This window comes from Scyliorhinus canicula, chromosome 10, assembly GCF_902713615.1.
Source record: "Scyliorhinus canicula chromosome 10, sScyCan1.1, whole genome shotgun sequence".
In the NCBI taxonomy this organism is placed as follows: domain Eukaryota; kingdom Metazoa; phylum Chordata; class Chondrichthyes; order Carcharhiniformes; family Scyliorhinidae; genus Scyliorhinus; species Scyliorhinus canicula.
The window spans coordinates 12,432,900-12,457,233 of NC_052155.1; the positions used below are offsets into that span (position 1 = coordinate 12,432,900).

Genomic DNA, 24,334 nt, shown 5'->3' on the forward strand with positions numbered 1-24,334 from the left:
TGCAGCATTAACCTATTCTGGTTAGTCAGTATTTTGCTGATTGAGTGCATGATTTACTCCATAACTATTTGAGGCTCGTCTCCCAGAAAACTTTCCAACTATCTGGCAATGTTTTTATTCTAATTGAGATATCTAAGTGAAGGGCAAAGCACATAGTGCAGAACACTGCCCTGCAACTAATAGGTAACTCACACCAAGCTCTGTTTCACCAACTTTCCCTTGCTCACTGATCTAGGACCTCCCCCCTGGCCCCGGCCAACTTCCCCCTCCAGCAGCCTTGCCTCTCTTCCTGCCTCTGCGGGTTCCTCTGGCTCTCCTTTCCAGTCCTCCCAGAACTCTGTACTCCTCCATCTCTGGCCTCTCGTCCATTCCCCACTTCCTCCACTCCCATTATTGGTGGCTCTGCCTTCATCCAGACTCTGAAATTCCCGACCTAAACCTCTCTGTCTCTTGGGCTGCTCTTACTTCCTTTAAAATGTACTGTGAAGCCTATCGCTTTTGACCAAACTTTTAGTCGCTTCCTGATATCTTTCTTTGGCTTAGTGTCAAGATTTGTTGGATTAAGCTCCTGAGAAGTGCCTTGGAACGTCTTGTGCATTAAAAGTGCTATATAAATGCAAGTTGTTTTAAAGGAAAGCCCGAAAGAGATCAAAGATGGGGCATTTGTTTGAGTTGATGGGATGTAGACGTCACCGGGCAGGATGTGCTAGCATTTATTGCCCATCCCTAATTGTCCTTGAAGGGACAGTTACAAATCAATCACATTGCTGTGGATCTGGAGTCACGTGTAGGCCAGACTCGGTAAGGAGGGCAGATTTCCTTCCCTAGAAGCCATTGGTGAACCAGCTGGGTGTTTACAACAATCGGCAATGAAACTTTTAGTTTTAGATTTTTACTGAATTCAAATTTCACCATCTGGATTTCTAGTCCAGTGACAATACCACTCTGCTACCACCTCCCCACCAAGTCCACGGAAGGAGTGACTTAGAGTAGAAGACTTTGCAATAGTCTTAGTTTGAGCAGAAAATATAGGAACAGCCCCGTAGGTGCTGAGGAGAAACGAGAGAGAACAGAAGAAATAAGGGGAGGAGCAGGCCCTGCTGCCCCTTTAGCTTGTTCCACCATTCAATAAGTTAATGCCTGATCTGATCTTGGCCATCACTCCACTTTCTTGCCTGTTCCCCACAACCCTCGACTCCCCTATGGTTCAGAAATCTTGAATATAATCAATGATTCCGGCTCCAGAGCTCTCTGGTGTAGAGAATTCCAAAGAATCGCGACCCTCTTAGAAGAGATTCCTCCTCATCTCCGTCTTAAACTGAAACTTTTCCCCAGTTCTAGATTCCCCCATGAGAAGGAAGATTCTCTCAGAATCTACCTTGTCATCCTCCCTCAGAATCTTATGAGTCAATAATATCACCTCCCATTTAGTTGAATTCCAGCGAGTACAGTCCTAACCTACTCAACCTTTCTTTATAAGATCACCACTTCATTGGAGGAATCAGCCTAGTGAATCTTCTCTGAATTACCTCCTTAGCAAATGTACCCTCCTTAAATAAGGAGAACAAATCTGTGAGCAGTACTCTAGTTGAGGTCTCACTAATGTCCTGTACAGTTGACCAGCATTCCATTTGTCTTAATTACTAGCTCTGCCTGCTAACCTTTTGAGCTTATGGCCAGGTTTCCCTCTGGGATCCCACCTGACTCCGATTTTACGTTGGGGTAGGCAGGGCCTTGGATGAGAAAACCGCCGTTGCTGCATTTAAGGTCCTTTTGTGGCCACGTCATGGCTACTTAAGGACCTTGTCCTGCCAAGACTCAAATTTTAGGCTGGCAGACAGATGGCAGAACAAAGTTTAATCTCATGTGGGAAGGTGTGGGGGGGGGGGGGGGGGGGGGAGAATGCCTCAATCAGAAGCCCTTTTCTGCCTGGGGGTTCCTTCAGCGACCTCATGACCTCCTTCTCACCCCACGCCCCCCAGTCCTCCTCATGCAAGCCTCCAGGCCTTCTTACCCACCAACTTGGCCCCTACCTCCTGTTCCCAGAACCTATTTCCAGGCAACTGCAGTACCTATTCTCGCCACTGCAGCACTGTTCCTGGAATGACTGGAGAGTTGTCGGCCAATCTGATTGGTCGGCAGCTCTCCAAGGTGGGACTTTCTCCCGGTGACGGACAGAAATCCGCCTTCTACCAATCAGCGCTCGTTAGAGAGTGAAATCCATCGGGCCTGCATTCCTCATCGACTCATCAGATGGTGGGGGCCTGAAATCCTGAAAATTCTGACCATTGAGACCTCCTCACAACTTGCTCACCCACATATCTTTGAATCACCAGCAAACCTGGCTACAATACAGCATGCCCCTTCATCAAAGCCAAGAATGTAAATTTTAAATAGTTGAGGTTCCAACATTGGTCCCAGTGCCACTCCATTAGATAGGTTGCCAACCTGAAAATTATCCATTTATCGCGCTGTTTCATTGAAACGGAGAAAATAGAGCCGGGAGTAGGCCATTCGGCCCTTAGAGCCAGCTCTGCCATTTATTATAATCATGGCTGATTATCTAACTCAATAGTCTGACCCCTCCTTCCCCCCGTATCCTTTGATCCCCTTCACCCCAATGCTATGTCTAGCTATTTCTTGAAAACATACAATGTTTGGGTTTCAACTGCTTTCTGTGGTAGCAAATTCCACAGAGCGGCCACTCTCTGGGGGAAAGAGATTTTTTTTCATCTCATTCCTAAATGGTGTACTTTATAGGGGCAGCACGGTAGCATTGTGGATAGCACAATCGCTTCACAGCTCCAGGGTCCCAGGTTCGATTCCGGCTTGGGTCACTGTCTGTGCGGAGTCTGCACATCCTCCCCGTGTGTGCGTGGGTTTCCTCCGGGTGCTCTGGTTTCCTCCCACAGTCCAAAGATGTGCAGGTTAGGTGGATTGGCCATGATAAATTGCCCTTAGTGTCCAAAATTGCCCTTAGTGTTGGGTGGGGTTACTGGGTTATGGGGATAGGGTGGAGATGTTAACCTTGGGTAGGGTGCTCTTTCCAGGAGCCGGTGCAGATTCGATGGGCCGAATGGCCTCCTTCTGCACTGTAAATTCAATGATTCTGTATCCTCAGACTGTGACCCCTGATCTTGGGTTCCCCCACCATCGGGAACACCCTTCCTGCATCTACCCCATATAGTCCTGTTAGAATTTTATAGGTTTCCATGATTAGGTGGGGTTACGGGGATAGGGTGGAGCAGTAGGCTTAGGTACAGTGCTCTTTTCAAGGGCCGGTGCAGACTCGATGGGTCGAGTGGCCTCCTTCTGCACTGTAGATTTTATGAGTCTATGAGATCATCACTCATTCTTCTGAACTCCAGCAAAAATAATCCTGAACCAATTCAATCTCTCCTCATACGTCCGTCCTGCCATCCCAGGAATCAGTCTAGTAAAACGTCGATGCACTCCCTCGAGAGCAAGAACATCCTTCCTCCGAAAAGGATACCAAAACTGCACACAACATGCCAGGTACGGCCACATAAAATGGCCCTATAAAATGGCAGCAATACATCCTGGCTTCTACACCCAAATCCTCTCGCTATGTTAGCTGGTTAGATATTTATCCATGTTAATATATTACCTCAACACCATGGAATCAAATCTTTTACAGCGTTTTTTTATGTGTCACCTTATCGAATGCCTTTTGGAAATCCAAATACCCTGCACACCAGATCTACTTGTTCCCTTTTGCCTACTCTGCTTGTTACATCCTCAAAGCACTCTAATAAATTTGTCAAACACTATTTCCCTTCCATATAACCACGTTGGTGGTGCTTGATTCCATTGTCGTATTCTCAATATGCTTCTGCTATTTCCTTAAAAATGATTCCAGCATTTTCCCAATGACTGGGAGCTGGACGATAGTTTCCTGCTTTTTGTCTGCCTACTTCCTTGAATCAAGGATAATGTTCAGAGGCACAATAACTTTGCACAATGCACCATGGTTTCTGACAGCATGAGACCTAGGAGTTAAGGTGCGTGCTGAGATTGTGCGGGTATAAGATTCACTGCAACCAGTTTTAAAAACAATTAACTCTGCAAAGTAAATGGACTTTGGAGCCATGAGGAGATGTGGAAATGTCTTGCTGCATCATTAAAATTAGTTTAGATCTGTTTTGTATGTGTGTTAACATTTAGTGAGTTAAGTTATTGCTCTGATATGACATTAAGCAATTGCCAAGTGAAGATATCAGTGTTCTTTTTCACAAATAAACATGAACTTGAGATTTAACAGCAACCAAATAAACATATTAATTGAAATGGAATGATAAAAGACTTTCAACAGATTCTGTTTGAAACAATTAGCTTGCTGTGCGGATTAATGAATTCAATAGAATCAACCTGGATTTTAATTCTTTTTTTTCACCTGCCATTCAGAATGAAACTTCATTGAAACCTTTTAAAGTAAAATTGATGGAAGTGATTATTCCTAGCAATACAAATAGCCAACTATTTTATTTAACGGAAGGGATTGGATATGAGTAAAAAATATCTGACTGCAATTATATAAGGCCTAGCGTCAGTCCACACTGAGGGTGAAATTTTCTCATTTTTTTCCCCAAAGTGTCAACTCAGGAGGGGAAAGCGGGATGCAGTCATTTGGCTGTACTGGCAACTTTTGCTGCTGAACTTTTCTACACTCTGGGGGGAAAAAAGGATCCATGAGGTGGGTCCCACGTTGTCACCCCATCGAGGAATGTCAGGAGGAAGTTACTGCAGGGAAGCCCGCTAATTACATTTAAATGTATTCAAGTGGGGTTCCTGTCATTGTATGGCATGTTACATCACTAGCGGGGAGGCAGGGACAATAGAGTAGGGAAATCAACTAGCGTAAAAGCCGTATTGGGATTCCCGCTCCATTCTCCGCCCCGTCCTATATTCCCGCCCGTTGAAAACGTCTCCCTAGAATACTATGTACTCTTTTGGTGTGGACATACTTGTCTGAGAAGGAGTGAAAAGAAGGTTCACTAGATTGTTTCTCGGAATGAGAGGGTAGTCTTCTGGAAAGATCGAGTAGACCAGACCTATAATCTGTAGAGCTGAAGAAATGAGAGGTGACCTCTTTGAAACATATAAAATTCTTGAAGAACTTGACAGGTCAGCTGTTTCTCAGGCAGCAGAGTCTAGAATTAGGGATCACGGTCTACAATCAATCCTTCAGGATTGGGATGAAGAAAAATCTTTAACCTCAACAATGTTGTGAACTGTAATATAAGGGTATCTGGCATAGCAAGAACAACGTGGGAGTGGGAAACATTACCACCCACTGCATGATGCAAAGAGACACATGGGGCGGAATTCTCCCCTCCCCCCCATGCTAGGTGGGAGAATGGCCGGGGCACCCAGTGAGTCCCGCCACGCCGCCCCAGCACCCGCATCTGATTCTCCCACCCCCCACAAAAACCGGCGGGGCGAGATTCACGGCTGGCCGCTGGGAGAATCGCCGCTCACCGTTTGTAACGGGCGAGCTGTGATTCTCCGGCCCGAATGGGCCGAGCGGCCTGCCCAACACGACAGATTCCCACCGGCGCCGTCCACACCTAGTCGCTGCCGGTGGGAACAGCGTGGGAACGCTGGGGGGGGCGGCCTGTGGGAGGGGAAGGGGGGTTCTTGCACCGAGGGGAGCCTCAAAAGGGGTCCGGCCCGCGATCGGTGCCCACCGATCGGCGGGCCGGCCTCTCTGAAGGACGACCTCCTTTCCCCCGCCGCCCCGCAAGATCCATCCGACATCTTCTTGCGGGGCCGGGGGCGGGAGAATAGGGGGCTGGGAGCGGCCTCCGACGCCGGAGTGAAACACTCCGGTTTTTACTCCGGCATCGGGACTTAGTGTCCCGATGGGAGAATTGCGCCCATGATCTGAGACTGGAGCGAGTTATGGACTGGACAGAGACTTGTGCAGAAGCCAGCATGGAGTTCGTGCCCAGCTCAGACTATGCCCTGGTTCTGTACATAGTTATGTTGCCAATAAACATTAGCCATTTAGCTGCAGTTGTATAAAGAGTCAAAAGTTCTGCTCCTTCTCACAGATACCTTTCTTTTTCTTTAAGACAATTCCGTACAAAACTCTATCATCACATCATCAGGCCACCTGAAACTTCTTTACATATCAGTGTCAATTATTGGATACTTAACATAAATGAGACATTTAATTGGAATGTCTCTTAACCCATTCCTTAACAATAAATACTTAATGTTTAACCATGCAAGGCTCAGAACCTCTTTGTAAGATCCACTGAACATACAATGCACAATGAGCCTTTGGAATTCTTCACCCAAGAGAGCCATATATGCTCAGTCATTGAGTAGATTCAAGTCAGAGATCGTCAGGTTTTGGGGGTGATATGGAGATGATGCAGAAAGGTGCAGTTGGGGTGGAAGATCATTCATGACCCGATTGAATGGTGGAGCAGACCCATGGAGCTGCTCCTACTCCTATTTCTTGTGTTATTGTTTTAAATAAGCCTAGAATTGGTAGAGGAATGTTACACCATGAAGTTAATTTCACTTTTGCTCTCTTTTTACCTTATTTATATTTCTTCAGCTGCAGAACCCAAACCTGTAGATTCCAGTCACTTATTCTCAGTTGGAAAAGTGGATGGATTTTATCTTGAACTCTGTTTTGCATGAAACATTATTAAATGCTATCATGCTGTTGATCTCAAGGATCATACGAATACAATCTGATGAAATATGACCCAGGTGGAACCTATATTTGTGCCTCCTAATGTGACTATTTGGAAAACCGTACATCCATATAAAAGGGACACATCCTTTACTCATTAGTTGGAAGAAACGGGGTTTTTGGCACAGGGTTCTTGTGGAAACACTCTGTTGCCTTTTATATGGATCGGTCTTTAGTTTTTGATGACACTGTTTAGAGTAGGAAGTATCTAATAAGCAAAGCATGTTCTTTAATGCATTGCCAACTCATTTAATGTATGCCTGGAGGTCTGAAATTTTATCTTCGATGTTGCAATAATATGTATTTAATTCTGTGAAGTGTTCATAGCAGAAGCCTCATACTTTAAGGGCAGGAGAAAATATTTTTTCAAATGCAATAATTTGAAACATCTGTAGTGATTAAAAAGAATAAAATATGGAGCAGTCTTTTATAACTCAATCAGCATTCATGTTCACCCATACCAGTAGCCAATTACATTTTCTCAGTCGCTTCAATTCAGTTTTGGAAATGTGTTGTTCTGCTTTCGCTCAATTTACACAATAAAGCTTCAACATACTTACAGTCAGCAGGAATTTTCCTTTATTCAGAGTGATTGTAGCAATTCCAGTGGCATTCATAGCAGGGAAACTAGTTGACAGACTTTTCACCCAAGGTTTTGGATCGAGTCTAAAAGTCCAACCTGCCCACCGTAAGCGTGGCAATTTTTTTTTGTCAGTTTCTGACTCACATTTATTTGACCACTCTTCTGGAAATAGTTGTCCTTACTTGTTGGGGGGAGAGATTTTTCAGTCGTTCTCGCCAGCGGGATCTTCGAGTTCCGTCGATGGCAAACCCCTGCCCTGGGTTTCCCGGTAGCGAGGGTGGGGGGGGGTAAATTCAGTGGGAAATCCCAACGACAGCGGCAGAATCATAAGATCCTGCTGCCAGTCGACAACGGGACACCTCCCCACTGTGGGGGCGCACAGTCAATACCACCCCTCCCCCACCACCCCCGGGTCTGGTGTTCAGAGTCTGACTAATTTCCTATCCATGTCAAGTGGTTTGCAAACCATAAGACATTGGAGCAGAAATAGGCCACTCGGCTCATCGAGTCTGCTCCGCCATTCAATCATGGCTGATCATTTTCTCATCCCCATTCTCCTGACTTCTCCCCATAACCCCTGTTTGTCTTATTAATCAAGAACCTATCTATCTCTGTCTTAAAGTCACTCCGTGAATTGGCCTCCACAGCCTTCTGTGGCAAATAGTTCCACAGATTCACCACCCTCTGGCTGAAGAGATTTCTCCTCATCTCTGTTTTGAACGATCGTTCCTTTAGTCTGAGATTAAGCCCAGTCTCACTGTGAGGACGGAGGCTGAACGGTGGTGAATTGTAGTTGGGAGAGAAGAAATGCTGAGAGTAAAGCTCTGAACATTAAGATTCCTGAAATATGAACGGTAATGTTGGTGGTGTGCTGTAAATCTTAAACTTGTGGAAAATAAAAAATGGTCATTTTGGGATGCAATTCGACGAAGCAACAGTACCAAAAGGAAGCTAACAAATAGGCAGCAGGTTTTATGCAATTTTACCTAATTTAAGATACACCTTAAAACCTACCTTTGGCTAAGCTTATGTCTTTCTTACCTAATACCTCCTTATATGGCCCGGTGTTGTATTTTATTTTGCAATATCCCTGTGAATTGTCATTTTATCAGGTTAAAGCCGCCATAAGTTTTTATTCTTGTACTTTGCCTTCATTTAAGACATAAAGAGAACTGGGCGAGATATAAAGTGTGCTGTTAATTTGCTGTCACACCATTCAAGCTATTGCCAAAGATAATTTTCATCCTGTTATTATGTAATTAAATTAGATGGGTTGTATTTCAGTGTTATGTGTGCATTAATGTTAGTAATTTCAATAATAGCAGTGAAACTCCTGTGGCTTTGCTTAAGTTGGTCAGAACAAAATGGTTTGTTTCTTTTAAGATGGCTGAGAAGTATTACAGTGCTAATTGGGCAGATTATTTTAAGATTTTAAATTCACCTGAATTTTGTGGTAGTAGTGATGGCAAAACTGTCAGCATTTGCTATTGTTATCCTCTGAAATGGGCAGTAACTACTGGGGACTGCACATGCAAAGTTAAATGTGGAAATCCAGAAGTTGCTGTCAGTGACTCTGTCCTCTGTTGGGTGCACAGTTGGGAGTCCTTGCAGACTGCAATTAGTTAGAAATCACCAAACTGACAAGGATTTACCTTCCACACTGTAGTATAGCCGTGCATTTGACCTTTGGTTCGCTGATTGTGAGAATATCTCAATGTGATTGCTTACTCTGCTTGATGATATCACTGTTGCTGGATGCCTGCAGATTCCATAGAATTCCTACAGTGCAAAAGGAGGCCATTCACCCCTTCGAATCTGCACTGACCCTCTGAAAGAGCAGCCTACCTAGGCCCACTTCCCCGCCCTATCCCTGTAATTCCACTTAACCTGCACATCCCTGGTGACTGAGGGGTAATTTATCATGGCCAATCCACCTAACCTCCACATCTTTGGATTGAGGGAGGAAACTGGTGCACCCGGAGGAAACCCACGGAGACACGGGGGGAGCATGCAAACTCTAGAGACAGTCACCCGAGACTGGAATTGAATCCAAGTCCCTGGTCCTGTGAGGCAGCAGTGCTAACCACTGTGCCACTTTCCCTTGACTTCCCAGCAAATACAAATTGACGGCACGAAAGGGGAAGTCCATATCACAGCAATCACTGAACATTTGTGGATAGCTCTCTTTGAGGTCAGCAGTGAGTGCCACTGCATGTGTATATGCCATCCACAGCTCAGTGCACAGCACTCTCACTTCTGATTCAGTGGCTCACAGGTTCAATTCCAGTCCGCAGATTTGAATAGGTAACCCAGGCTGACACTGCAGTACCGGTGGAGCTGTCGTGGATGCTGTCTTTCACATACATATTTGGCCAAGGCCCCAACAGCCCGCTTAGGTGAGGGTGAACAATGTTGTGTCACTATGTCAAAGAAAAAAACAGCTTCCCCAGGGTTTTGGTCAATATATATGCCTCAATAATGAAATTGGATTATCATCATCACATTGATGTTTGTGGGAGCTTGGCATGCACAAATTAACTGAACATTGCAATGACAACCACACTTCAAAAGTAGGTGATTAGTCTTGCCTTTCAAATGGCTTGAGATATTCTGAGGTCATGAAAGGTACCATATGAAGGGAAATTGTATTCTTTGTACGTATTCGGATTTTAAAATGCAGTCAATATTATGCATTTTCATTGACTTATATATTTTCTCCTTTGCAAAGATTTCCCCCATCCAAATCGGCACTTGGAATACACCTCTGCTACACACACGTCTGGTATTCTGCCTGCATTGACTTGAACTGATTAATATTAAGTGCATGAGTAGGCCATGAATAGCCAGCCTTTCCTGACCTTTACACATCACTTTGTTAATGGCCAAGATCGGAAAATTGCTCCCTGGGAATGTCTGAGCTTCAAGCCACAAATAGCAATTCACCTCATATCATGAATCCGGGGCCGCGTATAACCCCGTTTTACACACCAGGGAGAGCCGCTCACCGGACCTCCCCACTGTAGCAAGTGATTGGGACACCATTTGTAAATGGCGTCCTGATCTCCGAGGTCCCCCCTCCGCTTCCCCCCTACACACGGTGGCCACTCCTGGCCCGATCGCGCATGTGCAAACAATGCCATCTTGGCACCTTGGTAGGGCCAACCTGGCACCTTGGCAGGACCCATGCCAGCTGGCAGTGCCACCTGGGCATTAGCCTCATTGTTATTTTGGCAACAAATTCTGGGTCAATGCTATTGAAAGGCACACTATGCGTAAACTTGCTGCCATTTATGTCTGTCGTTATGCAAGATACTCCAGTATTCCACTAATAAATATGATTCTCCCATTTTATCATTGCAGACCTGTCAGAAAGAACAGAATAAGAATACCTTTCCAGAAGGAACTCCAATAGACACTTGCTCACGGCACAGTGGCGCCCAGGACAGTGGTATTGGGAGCGACAGTGCACGAATTCGAATCGTTCAGATTGAACAACAGAGTGGAACGAGTCATCATCGCCTTGCAAGACCTTCCCGCCAGTCTTCCATCGTGAAGAATTTGAATTTTACCCCATTCGATATATTTATTACAGCCAGCCGCATCTCAGTAATGACCTACTCAACGATGGTTAGTTCCAAATCTAAAACCCAGCAGGAAAGCCAGCGCCAGAAAGCGACTGACAAAGTCGGCAAGGGCACGTTAAACCTGAAGAGTATGGAAGTCGCTAGCACGCCAGAGAACAAACCAGCCCAGCCAGGGATTGCAGTGCTGACAGCTGAGGATCTTCTGAACAGTAATACTCCATTGTCCACAGGGAAGGTCGCCAGCCACTTGTCGCTGGAGAGCCTACACACACCAAGCAGGTCATCAGCCCGTCAAGCTCTTGGTATCACCATAGTCCGCCAGCCAGGCCGCAGAGGAACAAATGATCTTCAGCTAGAGCCCTTCCTGTACTTGGTGATATCCCAACCTTCTTTATTATTGAGCTGTCATCACCGGAAGCAGATGGTCGATCTATCATTCTTTGATGCCATTTTGAAAGCTGTCCCGCCAGACTACAAATGTATGGGTAAGAACATTTCTTTATTTCAAAATTCATAATGTTCTTTGATTGCATATGTTCCATCTTGATTTTTCTCTCTCATTCACCTTCCACTCCTCCTACCATGAACAATTACCAAGCAATTCTCCATCTGGTGTTTTGTGAAGCGGTTGAGAGTGAATTTAATTGAGGTGTGTAAGTTTGGGGCCTAGTTAGAGTGGATAGGAAGGACCTATTTCTCTTAGTAGAAGCATGGGCCATAGATTTAATGGAAGTGGCGGACGGATTAGGGGAATTGAGAACTTGTTTCACCCATAAGGAGGTGGGCAACCAGGACTCACTTCTAAAAAGGATGGTGGGGGCAGAAACCCTTGTTGCACTTAGAAAACACATAGATATGCTCTTGAAGTGCTGTAACCTACAGGGTTACACTCCAAGAGCTGAAAAGTGGGATTAGGCTGGATAGCTGGATTGGGTTACATGCTGATGATGGCATAGTGGTAAAGTCACTGTACTGGCCATCTAGACCAATTCTCTGCGGACATGGGTTAAAATTCCACCACGGCAGCTAGTGGAATTTGTAAATCTGAATATATAGCTTGTCTCAGTAACAGTGGCCATGAAACTATGATCGTTTGTCGTACAAATCCATCTGGTTCACGAATTCTTTGACTCTGGAATGATTTCAACAAATTGGAGAGGAGTGAATGTAACCCTGCTATTCAAAAAGGGAGGTAGAGAGAAAGCACGGAACTATAGACCAGCGAGCATAAGTTGCTGGAGGCCATTATCCAGGATTTCATAGCACAGCATTTGGAAAGCAGTGGTGTGATCAGACAAAATCAGCATGGATTTACAAAAGGAAAATCATGCTTGCCAAATCTTCTAGAATTCTTTGAAGATGTAACCAGTAGAGTTGACCAGGGAGAACCGGTGGATGTGGTTTATTTAGACTTTAAGAAGGCTTTCAACAAAGTCTCACATAGCAGATTAATATGGAAACTTAAAGCGCAAGAGATTACGGTAGTGTCTTGAGATGGATAGAAAGCTGGTTAGCAGACAGGAAACAAAAAAGTTGGAATAAATGGGTCCTTTTCTGATTAGCAGGCAGTGACTACTGGGGTACCGCAGGGATCTGTGCTAGGACCCCAACTGTTCACATTATATATTAATGATTTGGACGAGGGAACTAAATATATTATCTCCAAATTTGCAAATCATACAAAGTTGGGCGGGAGGGTGAGCTGTGAGGAGGATGCAGAGATGCTTCAGTGGGATTTGGACAGGCTGAGTGAGTGGGCACATGCATGGCAGATGCAGTACAATGTGGATAAATGTGAGGTTATTCGCTTCGGTAGCAAAAATAGGAAGGCAGATTATTATTTGAATGGGTGTAAATTGAGAGAGATGGATACTCAGCGAGACCTTGGTATACCTCATGCATCAGTTGCTGAAAGTAGGCGCGCAGGTACAGCAGGCAATAAAGAAGGCAAATGGTATGTTGGCCTTCATAGCGAGAGGATTTGAGTACAGGAATAGAGATGTTTTACTGAAATTATATAGGGCATTGGTGAGGTCACACCTGGAGTATTGTGTGCAGTTTTGATGTCCTCTGAGGAAGGATATTCTTGCTATGGAGGGAGTGCAGTAAAGGTTTAGCAGGCTGACGGTAGGATTGTCATATGAGGAGAGCCTAAGTTGGTTAAGATTACATTTATTAGAGTTTAGAAAAGTGAGAGGTGGTCTCATAGAAACTTTCAAAATTCCAACAAGATTAGACAGGGTAGATTCAGAAAGAATGTTCCCGATGGTGGGGGAGTCCAGAATTGGGGGTCATAGTTTGAGGAGAAGGGGTAAACCTTTTAGGACTGAGGTGAGGAGAAATTTCTTCACCCAGAGAGTGGGGAATCTGTGGAAGTTGCTATTACAGAAATTAATTGAGGCCAAAACATTGTGTAATTTCAAGAAGGAATTAGATATAGCTCTTGGGACTAAAGGGATCAACGATATGGGGGACAGGCGGGATCAGGGTATTGAAATTTTATGATAAGCCATGATCATAATGAATGGCGGAGCAGGCTCGAAGGACCGAATGGCCTCCTCCTGCTCCTATTTTCTGCTTTTCTATGTTTTCTATGTAATGCCCTTTAGGGGAGGAAACCTTCTATCCTTACCCGGTCTTTCCTACATGTGACCCCCAGACTCCATTAAAGAAAAAATGACTGGAATAGGCAACTATGAGAAGGGAGGTGGTCAATGCAGGATTGAGGGTGTTGTACCTAAATGCGCGCAGTATATGGAGCAAGGTAAATGAGCTTGTTGCGCATTTTGAAATTGGTCGGTACGATGTTGTGGGCATCACAGTTGTGGCTGCAAGGGGATCAGGGCTGGGATCTAAATATCCAAGGATATATGTCCTATCGAAAGGACAGGCAGATGAGCAAAGGGGGCGGGGTTGCATTGTTAGTAAGGAATGAAATTAAATCGATAGCAAGAAGCGATATAGGATCAGAAGACATAGAATATGTGGGTAGAGTTGAGGAGTCTCAAAGGTAAAAAGACCTCAATGGGAGTTATGTACAGGCCCCCTAGCAGCAGTCAGGGGAAGAAAATAAATCAGGATATAGAAAAGGCATGTAAAAAAGGCAATATCACAATAATCATGGGGGACGTCAATATGCAGGTGGACTGGGGAAACCAGGTTGGTAGTGGATCACAAGAAGAGGCATTTGTGGAATGTCTAAAATATGTTTTTTTGGACAGATCCCACTAGGGAACAGGCAATTCTGGATTTGGTGATATGGCATACTTTATTAGAGAACTTAAGGTGAAGGAACCCTTATGGAGCAGTAACACAACATGATAGTTTGAGAGGGTGTTTGAGTGCAGTTTGAGAGGGAGAAGCTGGAATCAGAGGTAACGTTATTCCAATTAAAGAAAGATAACTATAAAGACATGAGGGAGGAGCTGGCCAGAGTTGATTGGAAGGGGAGCCTAGCAGGGAAGACAGTGGAACCCCAATGGGAGGAGTTTTCAGGGGTTATTCGGGAAGCAAAGCAGAATTCCATCCCAAGGAGAAGGAAACATGCTAAGAGGATGAGACATCCATGGCTAATGAGGGACGTCAAGGACAGCATAAAAGCAAAAGAAAAAGCATACAAAGTGGCGAGGATTAGTGGAAAGCCAGAACATTGTGAAGCCTTTAAAGCGAGTAGAGGACAACCGAAAAAGCAATAAACGGGGAGAAGATGAAGGTTAGCTAGTAATATAAAAGAAGAAAGGAAGAGTTTTTTTCAGTATATAAATGGTAATCGAGAGGCAAAAATAGACATTGGACCACTGGAAAACGTGGCTAGAGAATTAGTAATAGGAAACAAAGAAGTGGCAGAGGAACTGAATAGTTAATTTGCATCAGTCTTCACGGTGGAAGACACGAGTGGGAAAGCAGAACTCTAAGAGAATCAGGGACAGAGATGACTGCAGTGGCCATATCTAAGGAGGTTATGGGGAAACTGAAAGATCTGAATAGGTTGATAAATAACCTAGACTAGATGGGCTACATCCAAGGTTCTGAAGGAGATAGCTGAGGAGATTGTGGAGGCATTGGTGGTGATCTTTCAGGAATCATTGGAGGAGGAAGGGTCCTAGAGGACTGGAAAGTGGCTAATGTAACACCCCTGGTTAAGAAGGGAGGGAGGCAGAAGATGGGAAATTATAGGGTGGTTAGCCTGACTTCGGTCATTGGTAAGATGTTAGAGTCCATTATTAAAGATAAGATTGCGGAGTACTTGGAAGTGCATGACAAAATAGGACAAAATAGGACAAAATAAGACAAATAGGACGGCTTTGTCAAAGGGAGGCCATGTCTGACTCTGTTAGATTTCTTTGAGGAAGTAACAAGGAAGTTAGACGAAGGAGAACCAGTGGACATGATCTGTTTAGATTTCCAGAAGGCCTTTGACAAGGTGTTGCATAGGAGACTGTTAAATAAGTTAAGAGCCCATGGTGTTAAGGGTATGATCCTGGCATGGATAGAGGATTGGCTGACTGGCAGAAGGCAGAGTGAGATTAGAGGAGTCTTTTTCAGGATGGCAGCTGGTGACTAGTGGTATGCCTCAGGGGTCAGTGTTGGGATCATAATTTTTCACAATATACATTAACTATCTGGAAGAAGGAACAGAGCACACTGTTTTGATTTGATTTGATTTATTATTGTCACATTTATTAGTATACAGTGAAAAGTATTGTTTCTTGCATGCTGTACAAACAATGCATACCGTACATAAGGAAGGAAGGAGAGACTGCAGAATATAATGTTCCAGTCATAGCTAGGGTGTAGAGGACAGATCAACTTAATACGAGGTAGGTCCATTCAAAAGTCTGATGGCAGCAGGGAAGAAGCTGTTCTTGAGTCAGTTGGTACGTGATCTCAAACGTTTGTATCTTTTTCCTGACGGAAGAAGGAAGAAAGTATGTCCTGGCTGCGTGGGTCCTTAATTATGCTGGCTGCCTTCCCGAGACAGCGGGAATTGTAGACAGAGTCAATGGATGGGAGGCTGGTTTGCATGATGGATTGGGCTACATTGACTATATTTTGTAGTTTCCTGCGGTCTTGGGCAGAGCAGGATCCATACCAAGCTGTGATACAACCAGAAAGAATGTGTTCTATGGTGCATCTGTCAAAGTTGGTGAGAATTGTTAAGTTTGCAGATGATACAAAGGTATGCAGACAGGTAGTGTTGAGGAAGCTGGGGGCTACTGAAGGACTTGGACAGGCTAAGAGAATGGGCAAAGAAGTGGCAGATGAAATACAATGTGGAAAAGTGTGAGGTTATGCACTTTGGTGGGATGAATAGAGGCATAGACTATTTTCAAATGGGAAAAGGCTTCAGAAAGCAGAATCACAAAGGTACTTAGGAGTCCTGGTTCAAGACTCTCTTAAGGTTAACGTGCAGGCTCAGTCAGCAGTTAGGAAGGCAAATGCAATGTTAACATTCATGCAGAGAGGGCGAGAATACAAGACCAGGGATGTCCCTCTGAGGCTGTATAAGGCTCTGGTCAGACCCCATTTGGAGTATTGCGAGCAGTTTTGGGCCCGGTATCTAAGGAAGGATGTGCTGGTCTTGGAAAGTGTCCAGAGGAGGTTCACAAGAATGATCCCGGGAATGAAAAACTTGTCGTATAAGGAACGGTTGAGACCTCTGGGTCTGCACTCTTTGGAGTTTATAAGGATGAGGGGGGATCTTATTGAAACTTACAGGATACTGCGAGGCCTGGATAGAGTGGACGTGGAGAGGATGTTTCCACTCGTAGGAAAAACTAGAACCAGAGGACACAAACTCAGACTAAAGGGACGATCCTTTAAAACTGAGATGAGGAGGATTTTCTTCAGCCAGAGGGTGGTGAATCTGTGGAACTCTTTGCCGCAGAAGGCTGTGGAGGCCAAATCACTGAGTGTCTTTAAGAAAGAGATAGACAGGTTCTTGATTAATAAGGGGATCAGCGGTTTTGGGGAGAAGGCAATAGAATGGGGATGAGAAAAATATCAGCCATGATTGAATGGCGACGTCTTATGATCTTAGAGTCAATTTCACAGTACCTTCATTTCAGTGTTAATGTAAGCCTACTTGTAACACTAATAAAGAGTAGTATTATTACATGCAATAAAAATCTCTTTGCAGGAGCGCAAGGGTTAGACAGAGCCAGGCAGTCCAAACATTTCTAAATTGTTTCTGTGTCCCAAATAGCATTTGGTCAATGGTAAGTTATGTGGAAGTCTGCCAGAATTTGCCAACACTTATTGAACATAACCCACAAGGAAATTTGATAACCACTGCTGTACAGAATTTATAGTGCAGAAGGACGCCACTATGCCAGCTGTCCAAGTAGAACATAGAACGATATAGCGCAGTACAGGCCCTTCGGCCCACGATGTTGCACCGACATGGGAAGTCAAAAACTAAAGGCCATCTAACCTACACTATGCCATTATCATCCATATGCTTATCCAATAAACTTTTAAATGCCCTCAATGTTGGCGAGTTCACTACTGTTGCAGGTAGGGCATTCCACGGCCTCACCACTCTTTGCGTAAAAAACCTACCTCTGACGTCTGTCCTATATCTATTACCCCTCAATTTAAGGCTATGTCCCCTCGTGCTAGCCACCTCCATCCGCGGGAGAAGGCTCTCACTGTCCACCCTATCTAACCCTCTGATCATTTTGTATGCCTCTATTAAGTCACCTCTTAACCTTCTTCTCTCTAACGAAAACAACCTCAAGTCCATCAGCCTTTCCTCATAAGATTTTCCCTCCATACCAGGCAACATCCTGGTAAATCTCCTCTGCACCCGTTCCAAAGCTTCCACGTCCTTCCTATAATGAGGCGACCAGAACTGTACACAATACTCCAAATGCGGCCGTACCAGAGTTTTGTACAGCTGCAACATGACCTCATGGCTCCGGAACTCAATCCCTCTACCAATAAAGGACAACACACCATAGGCCTTCTTCACAACCCTATCAACCTGGGTGGCAACTTTCAGGGATCTATGTACATGGACACCGAGATCCCTCTGCTCATCCATACTACCAAGAATTTTACCATTAGCCAAATATTCCGCATTCCTGTTATTCTTTCCAAAGTGAATCACCTCACACTTCTCCACATTAAACTCCATTTGCCACCTCTCAGCCCAGCTCTGCAGTTTATCTATGTCCCTCTGTAACCTGCAACATCCTTCCGCACTGTCTACAACTCCACCGACTTTAGTGTCGTCTGCAAATTTACTCACCCAACCTTCTGCGCCCTCCTCTAGGTCATTTATAAAAATGACAAACAGCAATGGCCCCAGAACAGATCCTTGTGGTACGCCACTCGTAACTGAACTCCATTCTGAACATTTCCCATCAACCACCACCCTCTGTCTTCTTTCAACTAGCCAATTACTGATCCACATCTCTAAATCACACTCAATCCCCAGCCTCCGTATTTTCTGCAATAGCCGACCGTGGGGAACCTTATCAAACGCTTTACTGAAATCAATATACACCACATCAACTGCTCTACCCTCGTCTACCTGTTCAGTCACCTTCTCAAAGAACTCGATAAGGTTTGTGAGGCATGACCTACCCTTCACAAAACCATGCTGACTATCCCTAATCATATTATTCCTATCTAGATGATTATAAATCGTATCTCTTATAATCCTCTCCAAGACTTTACCCAAGACGTGAGGCTCACCGGCCTATCGTTACCGGGGTTATCTCTACTCCCCTTCTTGAACAAAGGGACCACATTTGCTATCCTCCAGTCCTCTGGCACTATTCCTGTAGCCAATGATGACATAAAAATCAAAGCCAAAGGCTCAGCAATCTCTTCCCTGGCTTCCCAGAGAATCCTAGGATAAATCCCATCAGGCCCCGGGGACTTATCTATTTTCACCTTGTCCAGAATTGCCAACACTTCTTCCCTACGCACCTCAATGCCATCTATTCTAATAGCCTGGGTCTCAGCATTCTCCTCCACAACATTATATTTTTCCTGAGTGAATACTGACAAAAAGTATTCATTTAGTATCTCGCTTATCTCCTCAGCCTCCACACACAACTTCCCACCACTGTCCTTGACTGGCCTACTCTTACCCTAGTCATTCTTTTATTCCTGACATTTGGGTTTTCCTTGATCCTCCCTGCCAAAGACTTCTCATGTCTCCTCCTTGCTCGTCTTAGCTCTCTCTTTAGATCCTTCCTCGCTTCCTTGTAACTATCAAGCGCCCCAACTGAAACTTCACGCCTCATCTTCACATAGGCCTCCTTCTTCCTCTTAACAAGAGATTCCACTTCTTTGGTAAACCACGGTTCCCTCGCTCGACCCCTTCCTCCCTGCCTGACTGGTACGTACTTATCAAGAACATGCAATAGCTGTTCCTTGAACAAGCTCCACATATCCAGTGTGCCCAACCCTTGCAGCCTACTTCTCCAACCTACACATCCTAAGTCATGTCTAATGGCATCATAATTGCCCTTCCCCCAGCTATAACTCTTGCCCTGCGGGGTATACTTATCCCTTTCCATCACTAACGTAAAAGTCACCGAATTGTGGTCACTGTCTCCAAAGTGCTCACCTACCTCCAGATCTAACACCTGGCCTGGTTCATTACCCAAAACCAAATCCAATGTGGCCTCGCCTCTTGTTGGCCTGTCAACATATTGTGTCAGGAAACCCTCCTGCACACATTGTACAAAGAACGACCCATCTAATGTACTCGAACTATATCTTTTCCAGTCAATATTTGGAAAGTTAAAGTCTCCCATAACAACTACCCTGTTACTTTCGCTCTTTTCCAGAATCATCTTCGCCATCCTTTCCTCTACATCCCTAGAACTATTAGGTGGCCTATAGAAAACTCCCAACAGGGTGACCTCTCCTTTCCTGTTTCTAACCTCAGCCCATACTACCTCGGAAGAAGAGTCCCCATCTAGTATCCTTTCCGCCACCGTAATACTGTCCTTGACTAGCAGCGCCACACCTCCCCCTCTTTTGCCCCCTTCTCTGAGCTTACTAAAACACCTAAACCCCGGAACCTGCAACAACCATTCCTGTCCCTGCTCTATCCATGTCTCTGAAATGGCCACAACATCGAAGTCCCAGGTACCAACCCATGCTGCCAGTTCCCCTACCTTATTTCGTATACTCCTGGCATTGAAGTAGACACACTTCAAACCACCTACCTGAACACTGGCACCCTCCTGCAAAGTCAAATCTGTGCTCCTGACCTCTATACTCTCAATCTCCCGTACCCCAAAACTACAATCCAGGTTCCCATGCCCCTGCTGAATTAGTTTAAACCCCCCCAAAGAGCACTAACAAATCTCCCCCCCAGGATATTGATGCCCCTCAGGTTCAGATGTAGACCATCCTGTCTATAGAGGTCCCACCTTCCCCAGAAAGAGCCCTAGTTATCCAGAAATCTGAATCCCTCCCGCCTGCACCATCCCTGTAGCCACGTGTTTAATTGCTCTCTCTCCCTATTCCTCGTCTCACTACCACGTGGCACGGGCAACAACCCAGAGATAACAACTCTGTTTGTTCTCGCTCTGAGCTTCCATCCTAGCTCCCTAAAGCCCTGCCTGACATCCCTGTCCCCTTTCCTACCTATGTCGTTAGTGCCAATGTGGACTACGACTTGGGGCTGCTCCCCCTCCCTTTAAGGACCCGGAAAACACGATCCGAGACATCACGTACCCTTGCACCTGGGAGGCAACATACCAAACGTGAGTCTCTCTCGCTCCCACAAAATCTCCTATCTGTGCCCCTGACTATTGAGTCCCCAATTACTAATGCTCTGCTCCTCTCCCCCCTTCCCTTCTGAGCAACAGGGACAGACTCCGTGCCAGAGGCCCGTACCCCATGGCTTACCCCTGGTAAGTCGTCCCCCCCACAAGTATCCAAACGGTATACTTGTTACTCAGGGGAACGATCGCAGGGGGTCCCTGCACTGACTGCTTCTTCCCAGTCCCTCTTACAGTTACCCATCTATCTCCAGTCTTTGGTGTAACTACTTCCCTGAAGCTCCTATCTATGACCCCCTCTGCCTCCCGAATGATCCGAAGTTCATCCAACTCCAACTCCAGTTCCCTAACTCGGTCTTGGAGGAGCTGGAGATGGCTGCACTTCCTGCAGGTAAAATCAGCAGGGACACTAACGGCATCCCTCACCTCAAACATCCTGCAGGAGGAACATTGCACTGCCTTCCCTGCCATCCCTCTAAGTTCCAACCAAGTTCAGGTTAACAAATATAAAATAAATAAAAAATAATAATATAATATAGCACTTACCTGCTCACACCAATGGGTCTTATTATTAGGTTAGAGGAGGAGGGCAGGTGGGCGACACTATACGTGTTGTGTCTCGGGTTTCCTCTCCACCAGAATTTATTGGCTAGGGGGAAAAAAAAAACCTTCCCAGAAGTCCGCGGGTCGTACTTCCGGTTCCCGCCTTATATTGAAAGAAAAATAGGATCGGTACCGGCTGGCTCTCCCTCTTGCGCTCGTTTGAAAGTCCCGGCTGGCTTTCCCTCTCGCGCCCTTTTTAAAGTCCCGGCTGGCTCACCTCTCGCGCTCTTTTGAAAGTCCCGGCTGACTCACCTCTCGCGCCCTTTTTAAAGTCCCCGCTGGCTCACCTCTCGCGCTCTTTTGAAAGTCCCGGCTGGCTCTCCCTCTCGCGCTCGTTTGAAAGTCCCGGCTGGCTCTCCCTCTCGCGCTCTTTTGAAAGTCCCGGCTGTCTACCTCGCTTGTTTCCCCAATTTCCTGTTGACATTTTTCCTTTGGTGAAAGTTTGCCTGAATAAAGAGCATCTTTTTGGCAAAATTGTTGATTGGAAATCAATCCTTAATAACTCTGATGCATATGGTGGGACAGAAGCTTGCTTTGAATGAAATATAAGTGTTTGTACACAATGGATATGTGGGCCGGGATTGACAGTGGCCCCCCCGGCGATTCTCCAGGCCCCGATGGGCCGAGTGGCCGCCGATTTGGCCGAGTCCCGCCGACGTGGATTACTCACCTCCCACACGGCGGCTCATGCAAGATGAGGGTGCGGGGGCCGTCCCTGAGGGGGCGGGGGGGATCCGACCCTGGGGGAAGCACCCACGGTGGCCTGGCCTGCGATCATGGCCTACTGATCGGCGGGCGGGCTGGTTCCGTGGGAGCCTACTTTACTCCGTGCTGGGCCCCTATAGGGCTCCGCTATATTGCCCGGGGTCGGGCGCGGAGAAGGGAACCCCCGCGCATGTGCGGAAATACGCCAGCCTGTCCGCGCATGCACGAACCCGCGCGGTCGATCCGCGCCAGCTGGAGCTGCGGGGAATACTCTGGCGGCAACCTAGCCCCCTAGAAAGGTGAGAATTCCTCACTTTCGGGGGCCGTAGACGCCGGAGTCATTGACTCCGGTTTTCACGCCAGTGTGGGGACATCGCCCCATTATTGGAGAATCCTGCCCAAGATTTATACTGTTAAATTTTAACATGGCAAATATTTTATCAGTAACAAAACAAATCTTAGCAATCAGGAAACCTTAGAAAGGAAATGACGGAAAATGGGAATAGATTACGAGGGCGGAGAATCCACACACTCCATCAGTGGGATGAGTAACGCGGGTTGCAAACACCGAGAGATTCAGGAAACGGATTCTTGCTGGAGAGATGGCGTTTCCAGATTTTTCTGCCCTTCGCCAGTGATGTCACGAGGTTCACGCCTACAAAGAGCGTGTATTTTGTTTTAATATATTTAAATTAATTCAGGTATTATTAACGAGCCCCTGTCATGTGATTTCCCCTCACTAAACATTCACAGCTCCCCCACATAATTGTAAAATGGTTTGGCCAGATGAAAAGCAGTCGAGGAAAATCCATCCGGGGGGGTGGGAGTTTGGGGGGGGGGGGGGGGGGGTGTAGAGGGGATTACATGCCCAGGCAGTGCCCTGGCACTTTCCCCAGCACAGTTTGGCACTGTCAGGTTTGCACTGCCAGTTTAACACAGTGCCAGCCAGGTAGTGCCAACCTGTATCCGGGGCGGGCTCTAGTGGGAGCCCCATTGGGGGGTGGAAGTGCCGGCTATACTTCCGCAGAGTTGGTGGGGGGAATAGAGTGCTGCCGTTGAATGTTGGGGGAGGGAGGGAGCAGCTCCCGAAAGCTCCGTGGTGGGGTCTGGGGAGGGGCGTTAGGCTGCAATGTTGATCAGGGTGCCCTTTAAAGATGGCACCCTGATCTCTGTGGAGCTGCTTGCTGGCGCTATGAGACCCCCACCCAGCCAGAGTGATGGTGTAAACCATGCTCACTCAAATTCTTCTCTCGGCTCAATATTTGACAAGAAAACTGGCCTGTGTAACTGGAGTGTTGGATGCCGATTTTCAGTCTAAGCCTAACATTTTTCCAAATTCTGGTAATGGATTTCACCCATTATTTTGTTATGGATGAAAGATTATAAATTGATGGAAGGTGAATGTCCATAATTTAGCTGCAGGTATAGGAATGTGCAGTTTAGGTGTGTGTCGGCTTATTTATCCGAGAGATTTTTTTTGTTTATGGGATGTGGGCATCGCTGGCAGAGCCAGGATCTTGTTGCCCATCTCCAACTGCCCTCAATGGTTTGTTCGGCCACTTCACAAGGCAGTTCAGAGTCAACCCACATTACTGTGGGTCTGGAGTCACATGTAGATCAGACCAGGTAATGACAGCAGGTTTTCTTCCCTATAGTGAGCTGGATGGTCAATGATAGTTTGCTGGTCCTTTTCCTTCAGTGCAGAAAGAGGTCATTCGGCCCATCGAGTCTGCACGACCCTCCGAAAGAGCACACCACTCAGGCCCATTCCCCTGCCCTATCTCGGCAACCCCACCTTACCTGCACACTAAGGGGCAATTTTATCATGGCCATTCCACTTAACCTGCGCAACTTTGGACTGTGGGAGGAAACCGGAGCACCCAGAGGAAACCCACCCAAACACGGGGAGAAAATGCAAACTCCACAGCCAGTGCAAGACTGGTCCCTGACGCTGTGAGGCAGCAGTGCTAACCACTGTGCCAGCGTGCACATATAATTAGGAAGGTCATATAAAGATTTAAAATGACTTTCTCAATAATTGAGAAATTGTTCAAATAGCTGCAGACATATGTAAATGTTGCTACATGTGTTAATTCCTTTGGTAATGGGGCAAGTACTTTGCCATTTAAGCACTTTGCCGTTAGTCTGAGTTCAGCATTGAAGGGTCTTTCACAGACCCATATAATGTTCAGGATGGCAGTAGATGCCAGCATATTGTTGCTGTTTTCTGGAATGCTCTGGTATTGTTTTGCCTGTTCTTGCTTTGTGAGCCATGAAGTACATTGGACTAAATTAGAGAGTTCCATTTATTCGAAAATACACAAAATACCTGGCGAGGGGAAAATCGAGCTGCTCCAGAATGAATTAGTTACATCTC

The 24,334-nt window shown here is 45.9% G+C and overlaps 1 protein-coding gene across 3 annotated transcripts in view; it reads left to right on the forward strand.

Moving 5' to 3' along the window:
* The window catches only part of LOC119972233 (vacuolar protein sorting-associated protein 13B-like), a 1,046,946-nt gene that overhangs the window by 842,193 nt on the left and 180,419 nt on the right, over positions 1-24,334 (forward strand). For all 3 annotated transcript variants that reach the window (XM_038808618.1, XM_038808616.1, XM_038808617.1), the window contains exon 34: positions 10,674-11,382. In XM_038808618.1, coding sequence (XP_038664546.1) covers positions 10,674-11,382 — 709 coding nt within the window. The remainder of the gene's footprint in view (positions 1-10,673; positions 11,383-24,334) is intronic.